General features: G+C 52.8%; 1 protein-coding gene across 3 annotated transcripts; it reads left to right on the top strand.

Annotated features, from left to right (window-relative positions):
- The first annotated feature begins 47 nt into the window (after positions 1-47).
- Positions 48-25746, top strand: ENDOU (endonuclease, poly(U) specific). 3 transcript variants are annotated; one of them, XM_082636119.1, is made up of 11 exons: positions 48-499; positions 1914-2023; positions 14781-14903; positions 17655-17726; positions 18263-18397; positions 18873-19044; positions 19414-19616; positions 22753-22866; positions 23514-23620; positions 24355-24497; positions 25128-25746. In XM_082636119.1, exons 3-11 carry the CDS (start codon positions 14786-14788, stop codon positions 25240-25242), a joined length of 1179 nt encoding a protein of 392 aa, XP_082492245.1. In that variant the 5' UTR covers positions 48-499; positions 1914-2023; positions 14781-14785; the 3' UTR covers positions 25243-25746. The 3 variants fall into 3 exon arrangements, with proteins under 3 accessions (XP_082492245.1, XP_082492244.1, XP_082492243.1); XM_082636118.1 differs by lacking the exons at positions 48-499; positions 1914-2023; positions 14781-14903 and adding an exon at positions 16904-17010 and having other exon boundaries at positions 24388-24497; XM_082636117.1 differs by lacking the exons at positions 48-499; positions 1914-2023; positions 14781-14903 and adding an exon at positions 16904-17010.
- The last annotated feature ends 739 nt before the right edge of the window (positions 25747-26485 follow it).

Here is a 26485-nt window from a genome sequence, read left to right as displayed (position 1 = left end):
ACAGAGAGGCTGTGTTCTCTGGCCAGCCCCGCGGGGGTGTGGCAGGGAAGGCTGAGCCCTGTCCCCTGCCCGGGATGGTCTCTGGGACCCTGCAGGGCTCCAAGGCTGACTGCGGCCGGACCTCAGCCCCTTGGTCACTGGAGCGGCAGGAGCCTGGAGCCCTGCACGGGGCTGGCCCGAGTAGCCCTCAGCTGTCCACGGTGGTCTGAGAGGTCACTCCTCCCTCCCGTCCCCTCCCCTCCCCACTCCACTTCCTGCCCCTCTGCCTGCAGCCCGCTGGGCGGTGCTCGGAGAGGCCGAGGCCGAGGCTTCTGAGGGGAGCCCATCCCTTGCTGAGGCCTAAGGGCATCCAGGAGTCAGATTTCCTGCCAGCGAGGAGAGTGGTCCCAGCAAGCCCTGTCAGCTTGGAGTCCCCTCTCCCCTGCCTCTGCGGCACGGCCCCTGGGGACCAGCTTCCGTGAGGACCCTCCTGCCCCGACAACTCACGAGGAAGCCCCAGGTGGGGCTGCCCTCCTCTCTGCTCCCTGTGGCTCTGAGCCTGGCCAGGGGAGGTGCGCTGTCTGACCCTAAGAGGGGCCTCTAGGCCTTGGGGATGACCCGGAGTACGTTCTGAGCAGAAGGGTCCTGGGGCATGTGGAGGGAGTGGGCCCATACCTGGGAGGAGGAGGCAGCTGGCACAGCCGCCGGGGCTCAGGCTGGACACACCCTCACCTACCCTTGCTCCTGCACTGCCAAACCTCTCATCCCTGTGGTCATGGACACACACTGCTTCCAGAAAGGGCCAGAGCCCTTGGCAGGAGGCAACCCAACTGGGATTATGCCTCGGGTTTCTAAGTGCGTCTGAGCAAGTCAATGAACAGTTCTCCGCCTCCATTTCTCCATCTGTAAGATGGGTGTGATACGATGATCTCAGCTCTTAGTGGCAAACAAGTAAACTGCAGCTGTGCCTCTGCAGCTGAGGTGACAGCTGACGGCTGTCCTGTGTCCTCTGCCTGCTGGGGCAACATCGCCTCAGAGGAAGTGGGGAGCCCACTCCCTCAGGAACAGCCTGGGGTGGAGCAGACGGCAAGGTAACCAAGCCAGTGCCCTTGCCCATGGGTAGAGATGGAGGACCCTGAGGCACGGAAGCTTCCAGAGCTGAGCAGACATGACATGAAGTGCAGGCCCGGTGAGTCAGGACTCCCAGGGTCTTTCTTCTCTCTTAAACCCATTGTCTGTCAACGTTTCAGCAAAGGCCAGACCAGCCAGCCAGGCGCCCTTCTCCATCCTTTCAGACCCAGGGTGAGACCAGCCCTGTGATGAAGAGTGGGACCCAAGCATGGTGGGGCTAGTGTCCTCCATCAGCATTTCTCTTTTTCTTCCCTGTGGTCACACCCGTGTCCCCAAGGAGCTTTGGCAGTGCAGGAATCTCCCTTCCACCTTGACCGCCTGGCCACCTCTAGCTGCCTTAGTCTCTGGGGCTGGACACCTTTTGAGCCTGTAGGGAGAGGCCTTGCCAGGAAAACAGTGCCCAGAGCAGGCAGGGGACATAGACCGGGAGCCGAAGGCCCCAGTGATGGGCTGGACCACTGCGGAAGGAAAGGCTCCAGGTCACGGTGGCCTCTTGCTCTGAGGGCTGTGTCACCTTCTGTATCCCTGACTGCCCAGGCATGGGGTGGAGGCATCCCTTGTGTGCCCTAGCAGCCCGGGCTGTGTGTAGGGGGCCCCCAGTGTGTGTCCCAGCTTCGGGAGAGCTGCGATGGGAGGAGGAATTCATGGGACTGCTGAAAGAAGGAAGTCTGAGGTCAGACCTTTAAAAAAATCTCTTACCTAAAAGGGGGTAAAGCACAGAGGGAGTGTGTGTGTGTGTCCTATGGGGAGAAAGAACAGAGGTGGTAATTCCTAACATCCCTCTTTTACCCTCTTATCCTTAGTTTCCCTGCAGAGACCTGGGGCAGCCTGGGGACCAGGCCAGGACTGTAACTGTGGGGTGCACACCAGGGAGGGTTCCCCTCCAGCAGGCTGAGCAGGACATGGTGAAAAGGTAGGGCAGCCTGGGGAGCCCCGACCCTCTGGCTGCTCCCGCTTCTCTCCTGGGAGCCAGCCATCCCCTTTCTCCCCAAGCCCCCTCCAAGCAGGACAGACCTGGAGCTGGTGATCTAGCACCCTTCCCCTACCAAGGCATCCAGCAGAGTTAGAGCTCACGGTTGGGGGCGGGGGCAGGGGGCAGACCTGCTTTCACATTCCCCAGGGCTTCTGTGTTCCCGGCAGCCCCGGGCCTCTGCCTGCTCTGCCTTCCAAGCAGCAAAGATTAATCTTCTTAATGTTGCTATTATTCACAGTATTTATCACGCTAATAGATTTAGATTTGAATAGTGTTTTCATCTTTTCCGGCACACTTTCACATCTATTATCTTAATTTTTACCCTGATGATAGGGTAGGTATTTTTACCCCTGTTTTGTAGTCAAACTGGAGCACATAAAGATTTGCCTAAAGTCACATAACTGGTTAATAACAGGGTGGGCTGGAGAAGGAACTGATTGTGTATCAGCCATGCCCATGCAATGGGTCTCCCCATCCATGCCCTTCCTCGTGCCCCTGGCACTCCAGATGCAACCTTTCTGAACCCCAACATTTTCTTCTTTCCTAGGGATAGACACAGCTTATAAATGTCTCCCTCCCTCCCTTCATTTTGGAATACTTACCATGGGCTTTGTAGGGAAGTCCTACCTACAAGACGGGCAGTCCTGGCCGTCCTGGAGCAGACCACGCAGCTAGGCAGATGGGAACGGTACAAGGCCATCAGAGGGGACGAGATGCCACAGAGGGCAAGGCCAGAGAGAGGTGCGTGCCTAGGGCCACGGGGTCTCACTGCTCACCCCTAAGCCTTCAGGCCCACAGCTGCTCCGTTGGGCTGCAGGCTCATGGTCCCAGCCATCCGGCCCCCAGAACCCTGCATGCCTGCCTCACAGCTCTGCCTTCCAGAGTTGGGGTGCTCTCAGCTCACCACTGGTACAAACCACCTGAGTATCAGTATGGTGGCTGGTGGCTGGGAGCTCTCTGACCTGGCCCTTGTTCTTGATCCCTCCTCCCTTCCATGGAGGCCAGAGCATAAATGCATTTCCAGAATGTGTACTCAGACCCTGCCCCGTGCACAAAGTTCTGGGCTTCTCACGTGTGCCAAGGCCATGGGCTGGAAGTACATAAGTGTCCTCTCAGGCCTGTCCAGCTGCCCTAGCCAATCTGGGTGACCCTCTCTGAGACTCTGGGCTCTTCAAGACCGGAGCCTAGCCCAGCCTGACAGGGCCCTGGAAGGGGCTTGTGGTACAAGTGATGGGTGGCTACCATCCCGCCCAGCGATAATGAAACTGATCTCTCTGAGAAGCCAAGTCTGACTCCCCTGTGTTTTGAGATCTCTTCTCTCCCATGCCTGGGGCCTTCGTGCGTGGGCCAGGTGGTCTTGATGGGGCCAGAGGGGCTGCTTCTGCAGGAGTATGGGCCTAGGGACCCCCAGAAGAAGGAGGAAGGCTGGGCTCAGAGCCCAGACCCACTTTGTGTGGGAAAGTGTGAGGCTCTGGCTGCTTGTGTGTGTTACGGACCCCGAGCCAGGGAGCCAGACGTTCACGCTGCCTGCCATCCTGTTGGCCCTTGAGGAGGGCTCGGGGCCTCAGTTTTCTCGCTGGAGCGTGAGTTGTGGGCAGCCAGAGCTGCTTCCCGGTTGCTGAGTGGAGGAGAGCTCAGGCTTTCCTGGCACTCAGGGGGCTCTAGCCAGCAGAGGGGCGGAGAGAGGGTGCCTTTGCGCTGCAGCCAGGGCAGCAGGACGTCTTAAACTTGTTCTGCCTCCCAGAAAAGTGCTCTGGGAGAGCTTGAGGCAGCGTGGGCCAGTGTCAGGGCCGTCCTCCCGCTGATGGGCCGTGCGTGCGGGAGCCTCGGCCTCAGCGGCACCTGGCCTTGAACAAGTCCCTTCCTCTCCCTGGACCTCAGTTTCCTGATTTATAAACAGGGATTTGGACCCGAAGGGTTTGGGATGTCTTCCTGCAATTAGTGTCTTTGACTTAGACAGCTCAAGGCGTCACACGGGGTGAGACGGTGCAGACCCCTCTTGGTCACGAGGTTGTGGGGCCTCCCCACCTTCCTGAACACCTTCCCAGTGGTGGCCCCCAGCCAGACTGCCCGTAGGAGGGAGAGTCAGCTGGGAGCACAATTGTGTTAGAAGCATTCTCAGAGAGTTCCCTGCCCCTAAATATCTCCTACTGCAGCCTACCTGAATTCCAGTTGTCTGTAGGAGGCCCCTCTTATGTAGGTACGTAACTTGGGAGGATTCTAATGGTCACTTTAAGGGGGAGAACAGGAAAGGAAGTGTCCCCGGGCAGTGGCATAAGGGGCATTTTCATGACATCAAGTGAGGGGCAAGGTCCACAGTATGACTTAGGGAACACGGCAGAGCCTTCCAGGGTGAGAGTTGGAGGGAGAAGTGGATGGCCAGCTCCACTGGGGCAGGGCCCTGCGGGGCAGCCTGGGTGCTGGAGGGGGAGCCCGCAGACCCAGGCTGCACTCTGGTGGCCCACGGAGGAGGCCAGCCTTCTCTGTCCCTCCTCTCGTTTCTTGTCTTCTGGGCCGTGCAACTGTTGGCAATCTCATCAAACAGAGCCAAGGCCTAGGAGGCCAGAGCTGTGAGTTGTTCCCACTGAAGCTCTTGGCCTCCCTCAGAGCAAAGCTCAGTTCCCCAGGCTACAGCTGCAACCCCAGAAAATAGGTGTTACCTTCAGCAACCGAACCAGGTCAGCTGGATGATGTGTGACTCGTTAAAGAATCATCCCCAAGACTTGAAAGTACTCAAAGTGTACATTTTGAAATGTAAATTTATTTTTGGAATTATTTTTTTTAAAAATCACCTTATGGGGAATTCCCTGGCGGTCCAGTGGTTAGGACTCTGCGCTTCCAATGCAGGGAGCACAGGTTCGATCCCTGGTCATGGAACTAAGATCCCACAAGCATTGCAGCGTGGCGAAAAAGAAAAGAAAGAAAAAGAAAGATTGCCACTTTCTCACGTCCCTGTTTTAAAGGTCATTTTTTCAGGGAGGCCTTCCCTAACCATCCCATGTAAATTAGATCTTATGTGGCCTTATTTTTTTTTTTTTTTTAACACACACTTATCCGGTCTTGTTACGTGCCCGATACTGTTTTAAGGCTTTGCAAGTCTTGACTCATTCAAGTCACCACAACTGCCCTGTAAGGTATTCTTATTCGCTCTATAGTTACAGGGGACACCAAGGCACAGAGAGGTCAGGGAACTTGCCTAGGGTTGAACAGCGGGTGAGCAGCAGAGCTGGGATTCAATCCCAGACAGTCTGGCTTAGAACCAGTGGTCTCAGCATGGTGTTCTGCTGGCCCCAATCCGAGCTTTCGGTGCACTCCGTTCCGTCGTCCCATAAGACGCTGAGCAACTCACCCTTGCATCCACTTCGCTTTGCATAACAGAGCGCATGCTCAGATGCATGAGGAAGGGGGAAGTTGTCCATCATCCAACTACCTCAACACAGTAATTATGGTAATTTTGACAGATTGTAGATCTCCAGACCGTGGGTCAGGAACTGCCCCTGCCAGTCCTGTCCTGGCCTTTGTGAGGACAGAGCAGCCGGCTGTGCCCAAACACCTGGGGTGAGAGGTGTGCGAGGTGCCTCACGCCTGCCTTGTTCCTGAGTGGCCTCCGCCCGGTGCCCTTCCCTGATCTGGCCCTTGCTCACTCCCCCGCTGTCTCTCCGAGCCTCCTTCTCACTGTCTGCCTGTCTCAGCCACCTCTCTTTTTCCCATCTGTGCCTCCAGACCCTCTCCAAAGCCACTGGGGTTTGAGGACATGAAACAGAAGTTTTATTTTACAATCACTAGCAGGCGGTATAAAACAAACATTAACACAGCTGGCAAAAAGTGCAGGCAGCTGGTTATCTGGGATCCTAAAAAGCAGGGTAAAGTTGAGTGATCTTTGCATTGTGGATTCAGAAGCTGCTGGAATTCTGAGTTCTAGTCGATCCCTGCACTGGCTGCCCCTTGGCGGTGGTGTTGCCAACAGGTGGTTTGGGGCTTTGGGTCCCCCCTGCCAAATTTCCATTACTCCTGAATGAAAATAGTGTTTGCTATGAAAATATAACTACAAAATGACTCCCTGCACCCACTTCCAGCCACCGCCCATAAGCCCTCTCCCTCCGCCCCACCCCCACCCCCAGTACCAACCCTGGAGCCTCCAGAGCTCCTGGAGGGAGCCATCTGTTCTCTCCGTTTTGCTAGTCATCTTCCCTTGGGCCTTTATCACAAGTGAGGCTCAAAGGCTCAGTTTGTTCATTCAGTCACTCACTCATTCACTGATTTATTGCTGGTCCCAGGCACAAGTTGACAGTTATCTAACACACATCACATGGGCAATACAAAGCAGTAGAGGAGACCCAGGAGGCAGGGTTCCTATCTCAAGGAATTTCAGAGGCCAGCTGAAGAAACAACCTGTATGGATGAAAAGTTAACTGTCGGTGCAGGGGTTAACCGACACTTCGTTGGCATCGCTGTCTATCAGAGGCGGCTGTGATGTGTTTCAAAGGACACATGACAAAATATCAAGTATTGAGTCCATAGGTAGAAGTGGAGGAGGAAGTCAGGCTTTGTGGAAGGGTGGATTTGCTCTGGGCCTGGAGGATGAGTAAGAGATGGACAGCTGATGAGTACGGGGAGGGCATTTCAGGCAGAGGACCAGCATGGGGCATGGCCGGCACAACCAGAAGTACCACCTGGGTACATCATAGTACACTGTGATGAACGGGGCAGGCGGCATGTCTGACTAACATGCCTAGGGTTGGCGGTGAGTGTGATGCTGAATGTCAAGGATGCCCACAAACTTAAAAAAAAAAAAATGCTTGGGAACCAAATCGTGGTACACAGCACACAAACCAGCGTGGGAGAAAACCACACATGGAGCCATTCTAAGACACACTCAGTAAGAGGAGACTACAGACTGATGTGGCTCACAGTGAGCCACAGTGATCAGATGTGAGCTGCCAACCTGGGGCACTCCCAGGTCATGGTGGGATGGAGGCTGGAGATCCAGCATCTCCAGGTGCCAGGGTCCCCTTGGTAAGTGACTCCAGGCCTCACCTGTGCTGGACCAGCTGCAGGGCCCTTCCAGTCTCTGGTCGTGTGCAGAAGTGACTTGGCCTTGGTTTCAGAGAGGACAAGGGTGGAGGTCTAGGCTGGTCTGGGCATATGTCTCCTTTAGTAGTCCCCTGGGTCAGTCTCTCCCATAGCCTGTTGGTCCTCACAGACCCCTGACCCCCTTGGAAGCCCAGAGATGAGTGTGATCTACTTCAAACAGTGGCCTAATGCTGGGGCTTCTCTGTCCTCTAATCCCACCAAAAGCCAGTGGGTTCCAAGAACAGTTTTCTAGCCCAGCTTGAACCCTGCCAGTCCAGTATCAGCATAGCACCAGCCATAAAGTGAGCACCAGTAAATATTTGCTGCTGGAATCCCCACTCCTCACACTGACAGCTGACAGCCTCCTGGATTCTTGCCCAGGCAGCTGCACCCTCTTCTCCACCCTCCAAACCTTGGCAGAGGCCATAGCTGCAGCCTCTCCTCGCTTCCTCACGTGGAGCAGCCACCTCCGTTGGTGTTCTCATTGTGGGTATACTATCCACAAGCACCTGTTGCCAATTTCTCCCCACCCGGGTCTCAGGGACCCAGCCTCCTGGGATTCCCACCTTGCTGGCTGGCCCCCACTGTGGCTCCTTGGGAAGAAGAGCTTCCCATCAAGGGTGGAAAGCTGACAGGGGGACCTAACTGGGGGAGAACTTGGAAAAAGGAGCAACAGCATTGTCTGTCCAGGAAACGAAAGCTGTCTGAAATACAATTCAGTGCATCTGTCTCTGTATACATACGTATGTGCATCGAAGTTTATGAGGCATCTTTGCATGAATGTGTGGATGTGTGCTCCTATATTGGCCAAATGGATTTTTCCTACTGTCTTGTCGACTTTTTTCCATGTCAGCATGTCTCGGGGTTTGGGAATCTGATCTGGGAAGGGGGTATGAGCAGCCCCATGATCCCTCAACACCAGAGGCCCTCCCGTGGAGGCAGAGTGACGATGTAGTGTTGTTTGAGGCATTGCAACATCATATGAGAAGTGGAACCAGGTGACCACGGAGGTCCCTTTAATTCCGATGCATCTGATTCCAGACCACTTTGCATAGCAACCCAGACATAATTAAGTGGTTGTTGATGTGTTTTGAAGGTTGTTGTTTGAGGCACATTTCCCAACCTTTCGGTGTCTCAGTTTCCTCACCTGTAAAATGAGGGTAACGATAGTACCTATAAAGGGTTGCAGTGGGTGTGGACGGGATAGCACATAGGAAGCTCTTCGTGGGTGACACGTGGTATGTGTTCAGTCAGTGCTGGCGGTCGTGGTGAAGGTCAACCTTCTGGTTCTTGTTGGAGGACCCCATCCAGGACACTTCAGTCCTCAGATGGCCCATCTGGCTCTGTGGGGTCAGTTTCAACTGTCTCCCCAGCTCCCAGCCTTGCTCCTGACCTAAAACTCCCCTGATGGAGGGAAGCGCTCCCACCCTTGAAACTCCATCCCACAGTCGGTTCAGCTGGACATCAGGGCAACCCTGGCCAGACCCCACTCCCACCCTGATAGGTCTGGCCTCACCCAGGGTCCTACCCTGGAAGGGACAGACCTTCCAATCCCAAACTCTGAGGCAACATTGCTTTCTGCCCGGCCAGGGACACTCTCCTTTATTCCCTAAACTACCTGGGGTCCAGGATATGTCCCCATGCTCCCAGTCCAGGGAGGGTGAGCATTCTGGCTGGCAGTGGCTCAGCCTCTGCTTTCCGGTTGTGCAAATGACATCTATGCAAACAAAGGGCTCCTACTCCCTTTAAGCGGGCTTCCTTCCTGGAGAAAATGGCGAGGCTTACCCCCCCCCACCGCATTGTGCTGGTGGTGTGAGTCCCTTGCAAGGTGGGGATTGCCCCACCTTGCAGCTGCGCACCCTGGGGGGCCTGAAAATTAAAATCTGAGAACTTGGAAGGGATCATTAGCTCCAACCCCATCGTTTCAAAGATGGGAAAACTGAAGACGGGAGAGAGGAAGAAAGTTCCACTGTTAAAAAGGATGGAGGATGTGCTCACCCCGACTCCACCCCAGGAAATATTACTGCAGCGCGGTCTCAATTGTTCATCAGTTTTGCCTTTTTCTACGAGACTTCCTTTTTGAGAGGCCTGAGAATCTCCAGGCAGTGCTCTTTCTGGAAAGGGCATTTTACTTAGAAGATTTTACCTTTATTAGGAGGGAAAACTTGGCAGCCCTACGTGGCTGCATCTCTGCTCCCAGACCTGGGAAGATGGGAGCCCTGAGAGCCTTGTCTCTCTCTGGGGAGGGGTCCCTGGGGGAGAGAAGTGTAAGAGGGATGAAGGGAGAGAGAAATGATGGTCCTTTGGCTGCCTTTAAGAGGCCTCATACACCTGGAGCCTGGGAGAACCTGAAAGAGGTAAAACCTGAGATGCTGACTCAGTAAGAGTTAAAGGCCCATTTGCGTGACATTTCAAGGGTGATGTGGCTATGTGTGGCTTGATGTAGTAAGAACAGCACTTGTTTCTGACCTGTGCCTCCTAGATCCCTCCTTCTGGTACCCCAAGGCTTGCTTAAGCACTTCCTGTTTGTCTAACACATAATGACCATCTTACTATGTTCCTCACGCTGAGCACCTGGAGTTCAAATATGGAGCCAGTTGAGGCCCTTGGAAGGTCAAGACCCTGGCTTGTGGGTAGGTGGATGTTTCAAAGGCATCACCCAGAGATGTGCTCATGAGTGCTCCCCACCTGGACAGAGAACCCCCCCACACTAGACCCAAGTTGCTGTGCCTGCTTGCATGACCTATTTTCTAGCTACAAACAGCTAGTATTCCTTGTTCTAAACACCTGGCATTACCTGCCTGCTTAGTTCCCTTGCCTCTGGCTTCAAACAGCTGTTGGGCTTACCCGCTCTCCACCTCCTTCCACCTGGAAGGATCTGGAGGCATCAGATCCACAAGTTCTGATGTCTTTAAAAGGATCAGCCTGGGCAACAAGGCTGATTTGGGAGCTGTGATATTCACGTTGACTCTAGTGAAAGTCCAACAGCCAATCCCCTCTTGGCCTCCAACTGGACACCATGAAGGCCTGTGTTCCCCTGATAGTGGCCGTGCTCTGCGGCCTGGCCTGGGCTGGTAAGTCACTACTGGTGGGGATGACAGGAGTCCTGCCGAGAGTTGGGGGACTTGGGAGAGTGTGAGGGTAGTGAGAAGAGAGAGAGCCAGCTGTGTCCTAAAGCCATGGACACCTTAGACCAGGCCTGGTCTGAGGCAGGAGTTGCCTCTGGAGTGGATTGGGCTGTGTGAAGGGAGCTGCAGAGCTGATGGACCGATGTCATGGAAGCCCCTTCTTGATGACTTGGAAGATGAGCCCCAAGCATCCCTTAGTCCAACCTGACTTTTGATCTCACCAAGGTTTTGTTTTCTGGGGCCACTGTAGAACGTAAAGCTGGGCTGTGGCTGACTGGCTTTGAGTGGCCTGGTCGCCCTTGGTCACTTCCTCTGCTACCTGGGGGTAGGTGAGTTGTCTGGGTGGGACCTTTCCCTGGATATAGGCTTAGGAGGAGGGCAGGCTCCGGGGAAACTGGAAGAGCCCCTGACCAGGAGGCAGGTCATGTGGTCAGAGGAATCAGTCTTGTCCCGTGTTAGAGGACCTAAAGCAGAGAAGGGTCCTGGCCCCCAGGTACTAGCGATGCAGGGACAGGACCTGTGGCTAAGGATGGGAACATTTTCCTGTTCAGCAGCTGGCAGGTGCGGATGCTGATGTGTTAATTAGTGGTTACTGGGTGAGTAGGGAAAGTGTCAAGGGAGGGGGTTGGGCTGAGGGATGTGGGGGGAATCCTCTGCCCAAGGAGAAAGAATCCCACTCAGGTTTTTCCTACATAGGACTGTCGTAAGGGTGAAATAAGATAATGTACAAGAAGCACCCTACACGGAGTGAGATCTCAATAAATTGGGTCTTTGATTATGCTTATAAAGATAAATACATATAAAATAATTTATAATATTTATAAGTATATTTAGACCATATTAATTCTATTAATATAACAAGTATTTATTTATATAAAATAATTTATATAAACATAAAATTTACTGTTGGAATCATTTCCAGTCAGGTTGTGGATAAGGAGACCCCTAACAGGATTCCTAAATGGAAAACGTTGGGAGGGGAAAGCCATTCCCAGGCCTCCCACGCTGGGTGGGATCGTGTACCCCCTCTCCAGCACACAGCAGAGAGCTGGGCCCCGGGGCGGTGCAGAGCTCTGGGTAGGGAGTGAGGGAGGGTGTGAGAGCCTCTAGCTTACTGTGAAGGAGTGGTGTGGGGTTGAGGCGTTCCAGTCTCAGGAGAGGAGAGCAACTGGAGACATTTGATCCTTGGGGGACATCCCTGAGGGCAGAGGCCAAGGTGGCTTCAGAAGGGCAGATGGAGCCCTTGCCCCTGGGGCTGATGGTCTGATCCTGCTGTGGGATTGATGGGGAAGAGAGGGTCCAGGGGGTAATGCCTCCTTCTTTCCTAAAGTGGGAGGAAGAGGCTCGGTTCTTGTCTGTCCTATCCCAACATCTCAGAACTTAGATGCAGGAGTATGAATAGCATGGGAACCAGTCTTGGGTCCCTGGTTGTTTCAAGTGAATTGAAGCAGGAATCTGGTCCCGGAAGTGAATCTTCTTGGTTGGCTAGGTGTCCATGGAAACAGCATCTGAGGCCCCCAGAGAAGCACAGATGTAGGAGTCCCCAACCATCAGAGGGGCTGAGGGCTGGCATATAGGGACACCCAGGTTTGGGACCAAGTTTCTTGGTGGGCAGTGTGGTTAGGGACTGGGTGTTGAGTCATACTGAAGTGTTGGAGTGTACGGAGAAATTTACCCTTTCGTGTAGGGATGGGGGCTGGTGATAAGCTCTTCCCGGGGAATGGAGAGGGTACCTCTGTCCAGGAGAAGAAAGGCCAAAATGGAGTAAGGCAGAAAGAGAGAGTCAGAGAGATGCGGCAGAGGATTGATGGAGCAGTGATTCAGGCACCTGGCTAGTGAGCGAGGCGCACACAGAGTGTGTGTATGAACGGGAGGTACCGGGTGGGCTCGCTGGAGTGAGTAGTCAGGGTGACACTCTGACACTCACCTGAGTGTCCCCAGAACAGCACGGGGAGGTACCTACGAGGAGAAGTCCCTCCCACTCCTCCCCTCCCCCCTCAAATCCCAAGGTCCTCTTGAAGCACATGGTGAGGTGTACAGGGAAGTGTGAAGGATCCCTGGCCTGGGGTTCCTACTGGGGACAAAGTTCTTGAACAGAGATGAAAAAGTCCACTCAGCCAGGGCCAGTGGGGCGGTGTCCTCTTGAGCTCTACAGAGCTGACTATTCACTTGCAGCCCTTCTCGACTGGTGCCAGCTGCTGGAATGGGGTGAATTCCTTCCTTGGACTCTGCTGATCTGGCCCATTAAGAACGTTGCCCTGATTTGTCTGAATTCTCTCCCTTTGGATTCTGGGTGTACTGCCAGGCTGGCTGAGCAGGCAGCTGACACAGCCTTCCTCCTGGGCTGAGAACTTCTCCTTAAGGTCTTTGCATTTGGGTTCCAAGGGAGCATCATTTAAGATTCAAGGGGAGTTCCCCTAGGCTTGGAGGGACAAGTGGCCTTGGGCCTGTTCTCTTTTAGGGACAATCCACTGGATCTGCCTTTCTGGCCACATTGGAAGCCTTTACACAGTGTGAAGTTGCCTCAGGACCTGGGTTAATCTTGACGCCTCTTTGATGTAAAGAACACAGACTCATAGCGAAGATGTCAGCTAGAAACCGTCAGCAACATACACGCGCTGTCACCCCAGCCCAAGCGATGGCCCAGCTGAAACCCAGGGAGGGAGTCAGCTAGATTGAGTATGTAGACAGGGAATACTGCTCCAGCCAGTCTGGACACCTGCCACTTTGAAGATGGGCATGAAATACTGTTTATTTATCTAACATCTAAGTGGTGCTACTATGTGTCATGCAGTGTCCTAAGTGCTTTACAAAAATGAACTCATTTAATTCTTAAGAATAGACTATGAGATGGGCTCCATTATTATCACACTTTTACAGAGAAGGAAACTGAGGCAAAGAAGGTCAAATAACTTGCCCAAGATCACGTAGCTAGAAAGCAGAAGAACCAGAATTCTGGCCTCGAGCAGTTTGGTGCCAGAGTTCGGGTTCTTGGTCTCTCTGCTGTGCCACCCTCATTAGCACAGTATAAACCTTAATCCCAGAATCCAAACCAGTGACTAAACCCACATCTCTCTTCTCCACCTCCACTCCAATCCAGGCTAAGTTTCGATGCTATACCTGTGTGGAATCACAACCAGGACCAAACCCCAAATCTAAGCTAAGGCAAAATTGGGATTATTTCTCCTCTCCTAGTCTTGACACATTCCTCAACCATGCAGTTTTAAACCTATTCCCATTCCTTACCCAAACAGCAACACAAAATTGTTATTTTACCAATAATTAACTCAAGCCCAAATCCTAACTTTAGCTCTTAATCTAAACCTAACCCATCCCAACCCGGGCCCCAATTAGGTTTCAGTTTCTTCATTCATACAAATTCCAGTGTTAACTGTGACTCTGACTCTGATCTTGACATTCTCCATAACCCACAGCCTGACCCTAAACCCAGTACCCACTAAATCCAAACCTCAGGAACCTCAAATGGAAACAAAGGCTCTGTTATCTCCCTTAAAGCCCAGAGTGAAAGGGAAGAGCGCCCAGCCAGCTACCCCCTCCACTGTCTTTGCTGTGGCGGGCTTGTTTTTTTAGGAGTGCTGGTGGGCTTGTACCATTTCTTTCAAAATTTCTTGTCTTATGCCCCTTGTGACCAAAAGCTGGCTTCTGCAAGCCATTTGGCTGGAGTAAGGGATGTGGTCTGTGGTTACATAACAGATCTTATTCCAAAGTCCAATTCTCACCCACACCCACCTCATTCCCCACCCTGAGCTAAACTAATCCAAACTAGAAGAGGCAGAAAGACGTGACACGGGGGTCGGGGGCAAGAGGGTGCAGAGGAGACCAAACGAAGGGGAGGGAAGAACAAAGAAGCAGGAGACATAAAAGGGACAGGATGAGAGGCAGAAGTCAGAGGGGAGAAGGCAGGTGGGATCACTGGCGCGAAGGTGACTCACCATCCTCTACGTGACAGGTGAATGGTGGACTCTGGGCTATGCCCAGCCCACAGACCTCTTTCTTCGGTCTGTCCGGATTTTTTAAAATTGGAAATTTTCACATAAAAATGAAGGCTTCTTTTGAAAAACTGGAGGCTCTGGCAACACGGAGCCTGCACCTCAACCTGGCAACAATTGGCTGGAGCTGCTAGTGGCTGCCAGTTTCAGGCAGGGCATCGTTCCCAAGTTTGTCACCGTCCCCACCTCTTTCTACTGCCTTCCTGCTTCTTGACTCATTTGTGTTACAGATCTAGCCCCGATTGGCACTTGACTTTGTGATCCTGGTCTATATTATTAGTCAGTGGGTGGCAGGTGGTGGGTGGTGGGGACGAGGCTTATGTTGTGTATGGGAGGCTGTGCACGTACCTCTCCCTGGCAGCTAGCAATGACCTTTCCTGCCAGGTGGGGCTCCTGCCCCTGTCTGTGAACCCTCCTGCAGAGGGTGCCTTGGTGAGGAGAGTAGGATTCCCATAGAGCTAAGTTTGTGACCTTTACTGCCCATAGGCCAAATGGAGTCGTGTGCATCTCGCTGTAATGAGAAATTTGACCGGGATGCTGCTTGCCAGTGTGACCGCCGGTGTCCCCGGCACGGGGACTGCTGTGAAGACTATGAGCGCCTGTGTATAGGTGAGGTTCCTTGTGGGATGAAGGGTCTAGGAGGCACGGCAGGCCAGGCCATGACCATATCTAGCCTGCCTGAAGGGCTGCTAGCCAGGGCATCCAGCAGTCGAGAGCAGGGTTCCAGACTGATGACTGGGCTCAAAGGGCCCAAACCAGGACCCTGACGAGCAGAGCAGGGGCCAGGGCTTTGGCCACCACTTGTCCTGGGTATTCTAGGATGTCTCCAACATAAGACCCCAACTTAAAATAAAGTAGATGTCATTTACCTGGAATATCTGTCTGAACTACCAGGATTAATAATATCTGGAAAATTTAAGTAATTCCAAAAAAAAGCAAAAGGATGAAAATATCATTTTAGCATGTGTTACATGACCAATTATCATTTGCAAAAGTAAAAAAGTGGTAATGAACTTTCCCAACTTGCATGCCACCAGGAAGACCGCATGGCGTCAGTAACTGACAATTCATACCACTCTTCCTATTGCGAGTGGACTGAGTGGCTGCACATCTCTGACCTGTCATTCCCAGGCCAGAGGTTAAATGGGACATGCATCACCCTCAAAAGCCAGTTGTTCTTCTGCTACTCCAACTACACAGTTCAAAATTTGAAAAACTCACTTTGAATAATTCCCTTGTTTGGATGCTTCCAATATTTTAGCCTCCCAGATAAATGGTCTTCTGCTTTGTGACATGAAGCCTTGCTAAGTTCACTGTCAAACCATGTGCCCCATGGTAGGTAATGGCCAGCAAGACCACTGCATATGGCTGTGCAGGTTGTGCACTGCACAAGGGCCCCTGGTTGAGAAGGTGAGTTGGACCAAAGTTGAATTTGTATCCTTCTCGCTAAGCCATGTGTCTTGGTGAAGAGCTGTGTCTGCTGAGAAAGGAGTACCTTTTCCTAATTTGCCCAAGAGTGGTTTCCGCTGGCCCAGCAATGTGCCCTCAGAGCTGCTTCCACCCAAAAGAATGCTGATTCAATTACACAAAAAACGCCACACATTCTAGCAGTTCTGCTCATCAGACCCAGGCAGGGAAACCCAGGCCCAGAGCTCAGTGCCAGAATCAGAACCAACCCCCTTCTTTTTTTTTAAAATTAATTTTTATCGGAGTATAGTTGATTTACAATGTTGTGTTAGTTTCTGCTGTACAGTAAAGTGAATCAGTTATACATATACATACATCCACTCTGTTTTAGATCCTGTTCCCCTACAGGTCATTACAGAGTATTGCGTAGAGTTCCCTGTGCTATACAGGAGGTTCTCATTATTGATAGTTATCTATTTTATATATAGTAGTTGTATATGTCAACCCCAATCTCCCAATTTATCCCTTCTCCCCTTCCCCCTTGGTAACCATAAGTTTGTTTTCTACGAGCCGACCCCTCTTCTGCTGCCCTGTGCCCCATGTAGCAGACACAGGGAGGCCTGTGCACCTTGGACAATCAGGCTGGCATTTCAAGATAGAGACGATTATCAGCCTAGCAGCCATTTCATCACTGTCTCTGATGTGCAACTCAGGATCCTTTTCCCACAGAAAAAATATTATAAATGATGGTTGAGACTCTAGATCAGCTCACAAAGGTCTATTTAGCATAAACGGTGGCTGAGTTTAGAACCCTGTGGATTGTCAGCACTTAAAACACAGCCTGGCAGAAAGCAAGTGATCAGGAGATGTTTGTTGACTGAATGAATAACCTGCCCCACGGTTCTGATGGTAAGAACAAGATACTATCTGGTGACCGCGCTGACAGATTCTGAAGCACTTTGTAATAGTGTTGGGTTTTGGGGGGTGGTGTAGGGGTAGAATTTATTCTCCTCTGTGATGAGAGAGGAGCTCAGAGTCCCCAGCAACATTCATTCTCTCCTCTTCCTCCCCAGCCCCGCTCCACCTGTCTCTGCCCAGAGCCAAGGTTGCAGTCACTCAGCTTGCAGGCAAGGGAATGGGCCAGCAATAGGAATGTGCTTTTCTGAATGCGCCTAATTCCCAAATGCAGCCTTTGTGGCCATTGCCAAGTGTAATTGTGAAGAAAGAAGGGAATCTGGTACCTCAGGAAACAGTTCTTATTCCATGAGGCCTGGGAGGAGTTCACCCTTGACTCTGGGAGTTATTACAGGTAAGGGATGTTCCTAAGTGAGGGTCTTGTCATTTGGAGAGTTCAAGCCTATTCATCTATCAATTTATATTAAATAAAAGTCATCCCGGGCTTCCCTGGTGGTGCAGTGGTTGAGAGCCCGCCTGCCGATGCAGGGGACACGGGTTCGTGCCCCGGTCCGGGAGGATCCCACATGCTGCAGAGCGGCTGGGCCCGTGAGCCTTGGCCGCTGAGCCTGCGCGTCCGGAGCCTGTGCTCCGCAAGGGGAGAGGCCACAACAGTGAGAGGCCCGTGTACCACAAAAAAAAAAAAAAAAAGAAAGAAAAGTCATCCCAACCTCAGAGTTTTCAGCCCAGAAGACACCACCTCCTGCCCACCACCTCCCCTTTCTACAGATGAGCACACTGGGTACCAGAAGGGTAAATGGTGAGGAGGGTTATCGCCTGGGGATGTTCTTTCACTTCTGTGAACAGTTTTCAATCCCCCTGTCTTACATTTTCAGATTTTCTCCTCCTTCACCTGGTACTTGTTCAATGTACCCTCGTCCGTTTTGTATTTTCTTCCACTGCACATGCTTGTCCCCGAAGCTGGGAGGACTGAGAATCAGTGATAAAGAGGAGGGGCCCCTCGGGGATGTTTGGTGACTTGACTTCTCTGACCTACAGCTGACGAGGACCCCAAAGAGTCAGAGCCATTCCTGGAGCTGGAAGAAGAGATGGAGGGGGCCCCGGCTAGTGGTGAGTCTGCCTCCCCAGAGGGGGGCCTTCGGGATAAAGATGAGGGACGTGAGAGGAGGACGAGGAGGGGGCAGCCATGTGAGCGGCCACAGGCCCAGGCCGAAGCCAGATGGGACCCCAAATCCAGCACCTGGAGGTGGTGAGAGCAGCTCGCTGGACTCTTGGGGTCTGGGAGGGAGGAAGCCCCAGGGCCTCAGTGACCTGGGGGGAAGGCAGGAAGGAGTCCGAGGCCTGCTGAGAGGGAGAGGGAAGGGGAAGAGATTTTATTTTTAGAGAGGGAAGATTATAAAAACAACAGGCCAGAAAGTAGAGTTCAGCACCAGAAAGGACTTCCTGACTGTGAAGGGTGTGCACCAATTAGGCTTGTTTGTTTTCCTTCCCTGGAGTTCTTCAATAGGAAGCATCAGGAAAGCAAGGCTGGGGCGGGGTGGGGTGGGGTGGGGGCCGGGGGGTTCATGGAGTGGGCACGGCCTGGCCGCTGCGAAGAGCGACCCCTAGAGGTCAGACCAGGACACACCTCCCCTCTGTCCTCCCAGACTTGTACTCGGCACCCAACTCCTGCCAGGGCCGCTGCCTGGAAGCCTTAGACAAGCACCACCTATGCCACTGCAACGCCCGCTGCCCAGAGTTTGGAAGCTGCTGCGAGGACTTCGAGAGCCTGTGTGGCCATGGTCAGTCTCCTGCTCCCTTTAGCATAGCCCGAGGCAGAGGAACTCTCTAGAGCAATAGCTCTCCCAGTGTGGTCCCTGGACCAGCACCACGAACATCATCTGGGAATTTATTAGAAATGGAAACTCTAGGGCTCACCCCGGACCCACTGAATCAGAAACTCTTGGGGGGGGGCCCACCAATCTGTTCTCACAAGCCCTCCAGACAATTCTGATGCGTGCCAAAGTGTGAGAAATGTCCTAGGGGCAGGGGGCAGTGTGGATATTTCATGGACGTTCTGTGGGCAAGGCCATGTGCTGAACTTAAGGGTCCTTTAGGCCCCTAGGCCCCTGCCCTACAATCACTAGGGCGCCTGATTGCAGCCCCTCTCCCCCGCTGCTGGCTTCTGGAAGGTGCCCAGGAGGGGATGCACACAGACAGCTGCTTGCCCCCGGCCTCCCTCGGGCTCTGAAATACCCCTCCCCCAATTCCTCCCAGAGGGCTTCTCCCACGTCAGCGATGCCATAACCAAGGAGGAACCGCAGAGCATCTCTGAGAAGATCTATAGGGCAGACGCCAACAAAGCCCAGAAGGAAGATATTGTTCTCAATAGCCAAAACTGCATCTCGCCCTCGGAGACCAGAGACCAAGTCGACCGCTGCCCAGAGCCGTGAGTTCCCTTCAAGACTCTTCCTGCAGTCTGTCCCCCAGCTTTGCTCGCTTTGGTGCCTCAGCTCTTTTCTCCTCAAGGCAGGCAGGACCAAAGGGAGAGGGAAAAACTAGGTCTCCAGAGACAGATAAAGCCATCTTGAGGACCTGTGGGGATCCATTTGGGAGGGTTTCTGGGATTGGCTGGGCTGAGAATAGAACTGACCTTCCAAGAGATGAAGTGGAAGAAAAGAGGGACCTCATGCGTTGTCCCCAAGAGTATGTGAAGTCCCCACTCTGCCTCTCATGCCTGCCCCTGCATCTGGAAGTTCTGGAGGGGTTTCTGCTCCGCGTGCAGGCCTCTCACTGGGCCTCCCTCTACCTGCCCCAGTCTCTTTACGTATGTCAATGAGAAGCTCTTCTCCAAGCCGACCTACGCCGCCTTCATCAACCTCCTCGACAACTACCAGCGGGCCACGGGCCACGGGGAGCATTTCACAGCCCAGCAGCTGGCTGAGCAGGACACCTTCTTCAGAGAGGTTATGAAGACGGCCGTCATGAAGGAACTAAATTACGGCTTCCTCCACCAGCAGAGTGAGTGAGGCCGTGAGGCCTCCCCCAGGCCCCGAGAGAGAGGGAGGCCCTGCTGAGGATGCGTTGTGCCCGCAGTGGGCCAGGCACCCCTGGGGGCTCCACGGTGGGCAGGTTAAGAGAGCAGGTGGGGACTAGGTGGAGGCCAGTGTACCTCTGGGAGGGGACAGAGAGGGGCCTAGAAGAGACCACAGACCCAAGCAGGAGCTGAAAAATCCTCTGTCTGGCTTCGGAGTCAACCCATCTTTTGACCTAATCTTAGCCACCTGGTTTACCTCCCCACTTGCTGCTTCAGTCTCAGGGTTCTCTGCAGGCTGTGAGTCATCCCGCTCCCCCCCACCCCCCGGGCACTCCTCTGCCACCTGAGTTGATCCCGGACTCAGCACCACTTTGCCGGCACGTAGGGTCCCTGCCCCCGCTCCCTCATCGGGCACTAAGTCCAGGAAGGAGGCCGGCCCATTCCACATTTTTGCTGGGGAAACAGCAACAGAAAATCAACAGAGGTTCAGAGGGGGACGTTATACTGGGAAGGGTTCTGGTTGGAGAGACTCCAGATACAGATACATGTGAATCAGACCAAAAAAGGTTTGGGCCGCAGGACTTCTTGGCATGCGGTGTGTTTGTTAGTGTCCTCCAGATTCCTTTCCTGAACTCCGGGCAGCTGGGCCTTGCCTGGGGGTGGCTCCATCCTGGTCATCCCTTGCTGGCCGTGGGATCGCCTCTGCTCGGAGCCGTTGCATTCCATCCTCCAGTGGCCCCGTTAAGAGTTGGTAACACTGTTTTTAGGTAAAGCCGGTGACACACAAGCAAGCCCTGTGAAGAGGGCGCGATCCTGCACCGCCCCCTGGTGTTCTCTTTGTAGTAAACACAGGAGAGGATCTTGGAGGTCGACACTGAGCCCTAGTCCAGGCTGTTCCACTACGCACCCGGTCTTCACCTCTCTCCCTGTCCAAATCCCACTTATCCTTAAAGTTCTAGCTCACATTCCACCTCATTTATGAAGCTGCGCTTGCTGCAGCTCACAGCTGGCTTTCAGAGTCTCTTCAGAGGTCAAGGGTTTGGAGTGTGTCCTAAAATAGCCTTGGGCCAGAGAGACTTGGTTTCACTTGCTAATGACGCATGTGATCCTGGGCCGTTTGACCCTCAGACCCCAACTGAGCCTTGTCTGTGCAATGGGGTCTTGGGGGATTCATGCATATAAAGCACTCAGTGGAAAGCCTGGTGCTCGGTAAGCTGTGGCCATTCAGATTGTGAAGGCGTTCTCTGTTATATTGTGTGTTCTTAGTCTTGTTTTCCAACTGTGTGGTTTTAAAAAAATGTTTATTGGGCTTCCCTGGTGGCGCAGTGGTTGGGAGTCCGCCTGCTGATGTAGGGGACACGGGATCGTGCCCCGGTCCGGGAGGATCCCACGTGCTGTGGAGCGGCTGGGCCTGTGGGCCATGGCTGCTGGGCCTGCGTGTCCGGAACCTGCGCGTCCAGAGACTGTGCTCCACAACGGGAGAGGCCACAACAGTGAGAGGCCCGCGTACCGCAAAAAAAAAAAAAAAAAAAAAAAAGTTTATTTATTGTATTTTATTTTTAGTTTTGGCTGCGTGGGGTCTTAGTTGTGGCACGCGGGCTCTTCGTTGAGGTGCGTGAGCTTCTCTCTAGTTGTGGCGTGTGGGCTCAGTAGTTGCGGTGTGTGGGCTCTCTAGTTGTGGCACGCAGGCTCAGTAGTTGCCCCTCGGCATGTAGGATCTTAGTTCCCTGACTGGGGATTGAACCCTCATCCCCTGCGTTGGAAGGCGGATTCTTAACCACTGGACCACCAGGGAAATCCCCCAACTGTGTTTTAAGTCCTTGAAAAGAGGGAATATGCCTGGTATCTCTTTAGTGTCCTCTACACACAATTCTGGGCAGTGAACTGTTGATAGTTGATAGCCCCCTAATTCAGATCCCCAGCCCTGACATTTCCCTGCCTGCCTAACTGGCATCTACTCAGAACTTAGTGTAAAGAGAACTCACAGTTCCCGCCTCTTCCTCCAGACTTGCTCCTTCCTCATCTTCCCCATCTCATAAATGACCCCATAATTCATCCAGTTGCTCAGGCCCAAAGCCCAGGGGTTATATTTGATTCTTCTTTTTACCTCACCACTCCCCACCTCCATCTCCTCCACCAGGAGTGCCTGGTAACAACCTGACGTGAAGAATCGTGAGGATTGGGCTTCCCTGGTGGCGCAGTGGTTGAGAGTCCGCCTGCCGATGCAGGGGACACGGGTTCGTGCCCCGATCCCGGAAGATCCCACATGCCGCGGAGCGGCTGGGCCCGCGAGCCATGGCCGCGGAGCCTGTGTGTCCGGAGCCTGTGCTCCGCAACGGGAGAGGCCACAGCAGTGAGAGGCCCGCGTACAGCAAAAAAAAAAAAAAAAAAAAAAAAAGAATCGTGAGGATTGAAAGCACTCAAACAGTGCCAGGCACACAGAACATACTCAGTAAATCTAAACTATTTTTCTTATTATTAAAGTTTGACTGAGCTCCAACGTTCTTTGCATGGGCTGGCAGCTGCCTGCCTCTCAGACCTCCTCTCCTACCACTCTCCCCTCCTGCTGGCTGTGCTCCAGCTACAAGGGCCCTCAGCTCTTTAAACACCAAGCTCAAGGTGTCCTGGAGCCTTTGCACTTGCTGTTCCTTCTACGTGGAAGGCTCTTTCCCCCAGGTCTTTGCATGACTGACTCCTTACCCTTCAGGTCTCTGATCAGTGCTACCTTCTCAGAGAGGCCTTTCTAGAAAAGCTCCCACCCGAACCCCACCTCCAGGCATCATGGGATAATCTGCTTCATTTTCTTCATAGCACTTATCTGAAATCATACTGTTTATTGTTTATTTGTTTATTATCTGTCTCCTCCACTGGAATATAAACTATAAAGACAGGAATCTTGTCCTTGTGATTCCCTGATGAATCCTCAGCCTTTAGATCTGGGCCTGACACAAAACAGGGGCCCCATAGAATCTATGGCATAGATAATTGCTGAGCGAACAACTAACTATGTTGGCTGAACCAACCTGTCTCTTGTCACGCTGGAGCAGGTGGCCCTTCCTTGCTTTCCAGGATCTGGCCCTGCCTTCCCCTCTCCTCAATCCTCTGTGTTCCTCTCCCCAGACCGCTACAGCACAGAACAGGAGTTCGTCAATGACTTGAAAAACATGTGGTTTGGGCTGTATTCAAGAGGCAAAGAAGAGGGGCACTCAGGTGGCTTTGAACATGTCTTCTCAGGTGGGATTGCTCTGCTTGAGAAGAAAGAGTTGGAGGGATGAAGAGAGATGCTTCCCTCAGGCGCAGGGCAGCATCAGCACCGATGAATCAGCAGTCAAGCCAGCTCGCAGGGCAGGGCACGTCTACTCCCTGGCCAAGAGGGAGGGGACTGAGGGCCCATTTTTGAGGACCAGTTTCTTCTGGAGTATCAAAGGGAGAAAGAAGCCCAGATACCGGGGCTCCCAAGGTGCACACATAAGAAGAGAGATGTGTCTGAGGCGCTGGCTGTCTACCTCTCCAGGGCTTGGTCAGCTGCTTCCTAAGGAGGCCATGATCTTTTCCTGCATTGCCCCACCCTGTAAAGCTCCCACCAAGTCTGGCTTGCTCCTAGGGAAATGGCTAGAGGAGTATCTCAGATTGGCCCAGGGTTAGTGGGGAGAAGGAACTCTCCTAAGGGCTTCAGCTGAAATGGGAGTTGTGTGTGTGGGGGGGTGGGGGGTGGGGGGGGAGCTTTCTGAGGTGAGAGTTAGGGACGTGAGGGACTCCGGGAAGTTGGGGTGGACATTCTAGGAATAAGAGACTGGAGAAGGGGTACAGCCTTGGCACGGGAGTGGGGAAAGAGGTCGGAGGGGAGGCCCAGATCATCCACCTTGATCTGTTTATTACAGGGAAAGTCAAAAAAGGCAAGGTCACTGGCTTCCATAACTGGATTCACTTCTACATGCAGGAGAAGGAGGGCCTGGTGGACTATTACAGTCACATCTGTGACTGGCCTGTGAGTACTGAGTGCTGACCCCGTGGGCTGGAAAAGCCTCGTCAGTACCCAGATGTCCTGTCCTCATTCTGAATTCCAAACAGGCAGACTTGTCTCCCACCCTGACCCTCTTGGCAGCCTAACGGGGATCGTGAATAGGACTTCCCTATTTGCTGGAAAGAGGGTTTAGCCAGCCAGGATATGCTTCCAAACAGTGAAGGCTCCTGAGCTGCAGGGGGCAGGGGGCAGAGGGCATCCTCTCTGGATGGGAGAGTGTGGGCAGGGGAGAATCCTTAGAGGGGAAAACCAAAGACCTGAATTTCCTTAGAATGTGGTGTCAGCTGAAGTTTCAGTCTGGCTAGTCTGAGTTAAACTTCTTATATTTTTATATATAAAAAAAAGAAACTTTTGCTGCCCTGAGCCTGGAAACAATTTGGGGGCAATAAGGTGTCCTTCTCTTCCGCATGTGAGGGCCACAGGGAACAGTTATGTCCCTGCTCCCCTGGCACCGGGCACATGGATGCTGACTGTGGCCCTCCTGGGAGATGCAAGCTGGCGGCTCCAGAGAGAGGGTGTGAGCAGGACTCGGACACCCTAGCAGGGCAGACTGCATCCTCTGTCGATTTAAAGAATCCAGTCTCCCCAGAAAGCTCACACAGACCCCCACGGGCCCTCGACAAATCCTAGCCAACCCTCTGTGCGACTCTGCACTGTGGCACTCACCAGACCCCCTTTACTGCCCCTTCTCTCCGCAGGGGGATTCTTACCCCGATGTGTTGGCCTTGCAGTTCACCTGGAACGGCTACTACAAGGAAATGAGTTCAACTTTCATCGGCAGCAGCCCCGAGTTTGAGTTTGCACTTTACTCCCTGTGCTTCATCGCCAGGCCAGGCAAAGTGTAAGTCCTGGTGGCTCAGGAGGGCTTGGACACATCACTATTCTGGGCCTTGGTTTTCTGTCTTGGGACGTGAAGCTGTTGATTAGATCAGTCGTGTGGCTGCCAACCTTCATCCCGGCAGCAGGACCACATCCCCTCCATCCTCCAAGTGCAATCGTACGCAGGAGCTTAATATACAAAACAGTTAGAAATGGAGTTGCCCTGGGGCTGCAAGCCTCTCTATTTGGCCCCTGAGGCTGTCTGGGGGAACCCTGGAGCCCCAGAGAGTATAGTTAGAAATCACTGGCCCTCATCTTCTCTAACATTTGAGGACTCTGGGCCCAACCACTTCTGAAACCCTAAGCAGACATTTCATTTCTGGGGGTTTCAGCTCTAGAGTTGGATTTGAGAATATTCCTGTAGGACAGATGAGGAGCAGTACTCTCTAAGAAGATAGAAAATGAGACAGATTTTGAAAGGGCCCTCTGCACGTGGGGAGCCAGAGGCAGAGGCTGAAGCAAGCTGTGGCAGCTCCCTTAGAGGCTAAGACAGGGTGGAGCCCTTCTGCGTGGGCTGAATTTGATCCTTCCAGCTTTGGGGACGGAGGTGGAGTGAAGCAGGTCCCTATGATTTGCTGATCTTTCCCCACAGGTGCCAGTTAAGCCTGGGTGGACATCCCTTGGCCATCCAGACCTATACCTGGGACAAGTCAACCTACGGAAAGAAGTACATCAACACAGCCTGCGTGGTGTCTTCTACCCAATAGAGCTTCGAGCTAGAAAGGGGCGTGAGGGCAGTGAGAGCTCTTGTCGGACTGAGATGCTATTTGCTCTGTGCTGGAGGGGGAGGGAACGGAGGAGACCGGGAGGCACTCCCCAATCCAGAAATGCCCACATGAGAAAGAGAGAAAAGATACAAATTAGAGAAACAGTCAAATCTTTGTCCTCCAGCATTTTGGAAACAGAAGGTGGGGACCCTCAATAGCTCTTTGCCCTGCTGGGAGGTGGAACCGTGTATAAGTCCTTGAGGTCTCCAGGCCTCATGTTTCCTTTTAATGCAAAGGGAACGGGTTTGCCCCATTTCCTCTTTTGGGGGTTGGTGAGAAGGCAAACCTGATGACATTCTTACTGTGAAGATGTTTTCAATTGTTCTTAGGAAGAAAGGCTGATAGAAATTCAAGGTTACCCTAATGGCTGTTATTGTACACAGCTCTGCAAACTGTAATCACCCCCATACCGGGGCCTCAAATAAATCAGGCTATGGAGATCAAGGGTGGGTATTTGGTCTTTTCTAGGGTTAGATCCTCTCAGAACAGGGTCTGCGAGAGGGTAACGGCTCATGCAGTGAGTAGGCTGGAGCAGCAGTGGACTCCTCCAGGCCTGATTTTTTTGTAGTCAGCTAGGTAACTGCAACAAGAAGCTTCCTAACTGTGGATATTTAGTGCAGTTACAGAGCTGTATTTTGATTCCAAATAGTTTGTAAAAGAGTTCCCCTCATAGGCGGAAGATTTTGCATCAGAAGAAGAAAGGAACCTATAGCTTGGTGTCACTAACATAATTATTTTCAGTCTAATTCAGCAGCCATAATTTGCATAAGCTCTTAGAATGGAAGACAGGGAGACTGGGGCTCCCTGTTTCACTCAGTTATGCATTTCTCCCCTAATCACACTGGGAACCAGATGCTGTCCCACAGGGCAAGGCTTGAACTATGCTTTAGAGTCTTGAGTCTCAAGTCATTTAAGAAAACTTGAAATGTGTCTCTTCTTTGCATATGGCTCCCCCATCAATTGTCTGTCTCCCAGCCTTTTCTGTGGAGCAGGGATGGGAGTGATGCTTCTGGCTTTAGTGGCTCTTTGGGATGACCTGGAGGATGTGGTATCTTGGTAAAGTTCCTGACTCACCTAAGTCCCTCTAGCTAAGATGGGTGGAGAATTCCCCTGGTGGACTTGTAATGTGAAGGGTGGAAGGAGAGCCCTTCCCGCTTCTGGTTCCACATATAAGGAGCCCGGA

Source organism: Mesoplodon mirus (assembly GCF_964341445.2).
Source record: "Mesoplodon mirus genome assembly, chromosome: 11".
Classification (NCBI taxonomy): Eukaryota; Metazoa; Chordata; class Mammalia; order Artiodactyla; family Ziphiidae; genus Mesoplodon; species Mesoplodon mirus.
Note: the sequence above shows the minus strand (reverse complement) of the source record. Positions and strands in the feature narration are given on the sequence as shown.

Coding starts and splice junctions, on each gene's coding strand:
- ENDOU (XM_082636119.1), top strand. CDS start 14,786: ATGGAGTCGTGTGCATCTCGCTGTAATGAGAAATTTGACCGGGATGCT. Junction 17,727..18,262: donor GGAGGGGGCCCCGGCTAGTG/GTGAGTCTGCCT, acceptor CTGTCCTCCCAG/ACTTGTACTCGGCACCCAAC. Junction 19,045..19,413: donor GTCGACCGCTGCCCAGAGCC/GTGAGTTCCCTT, acceptor TACCTGCCCCAG/TCTCTTTACGTATGTCAATG.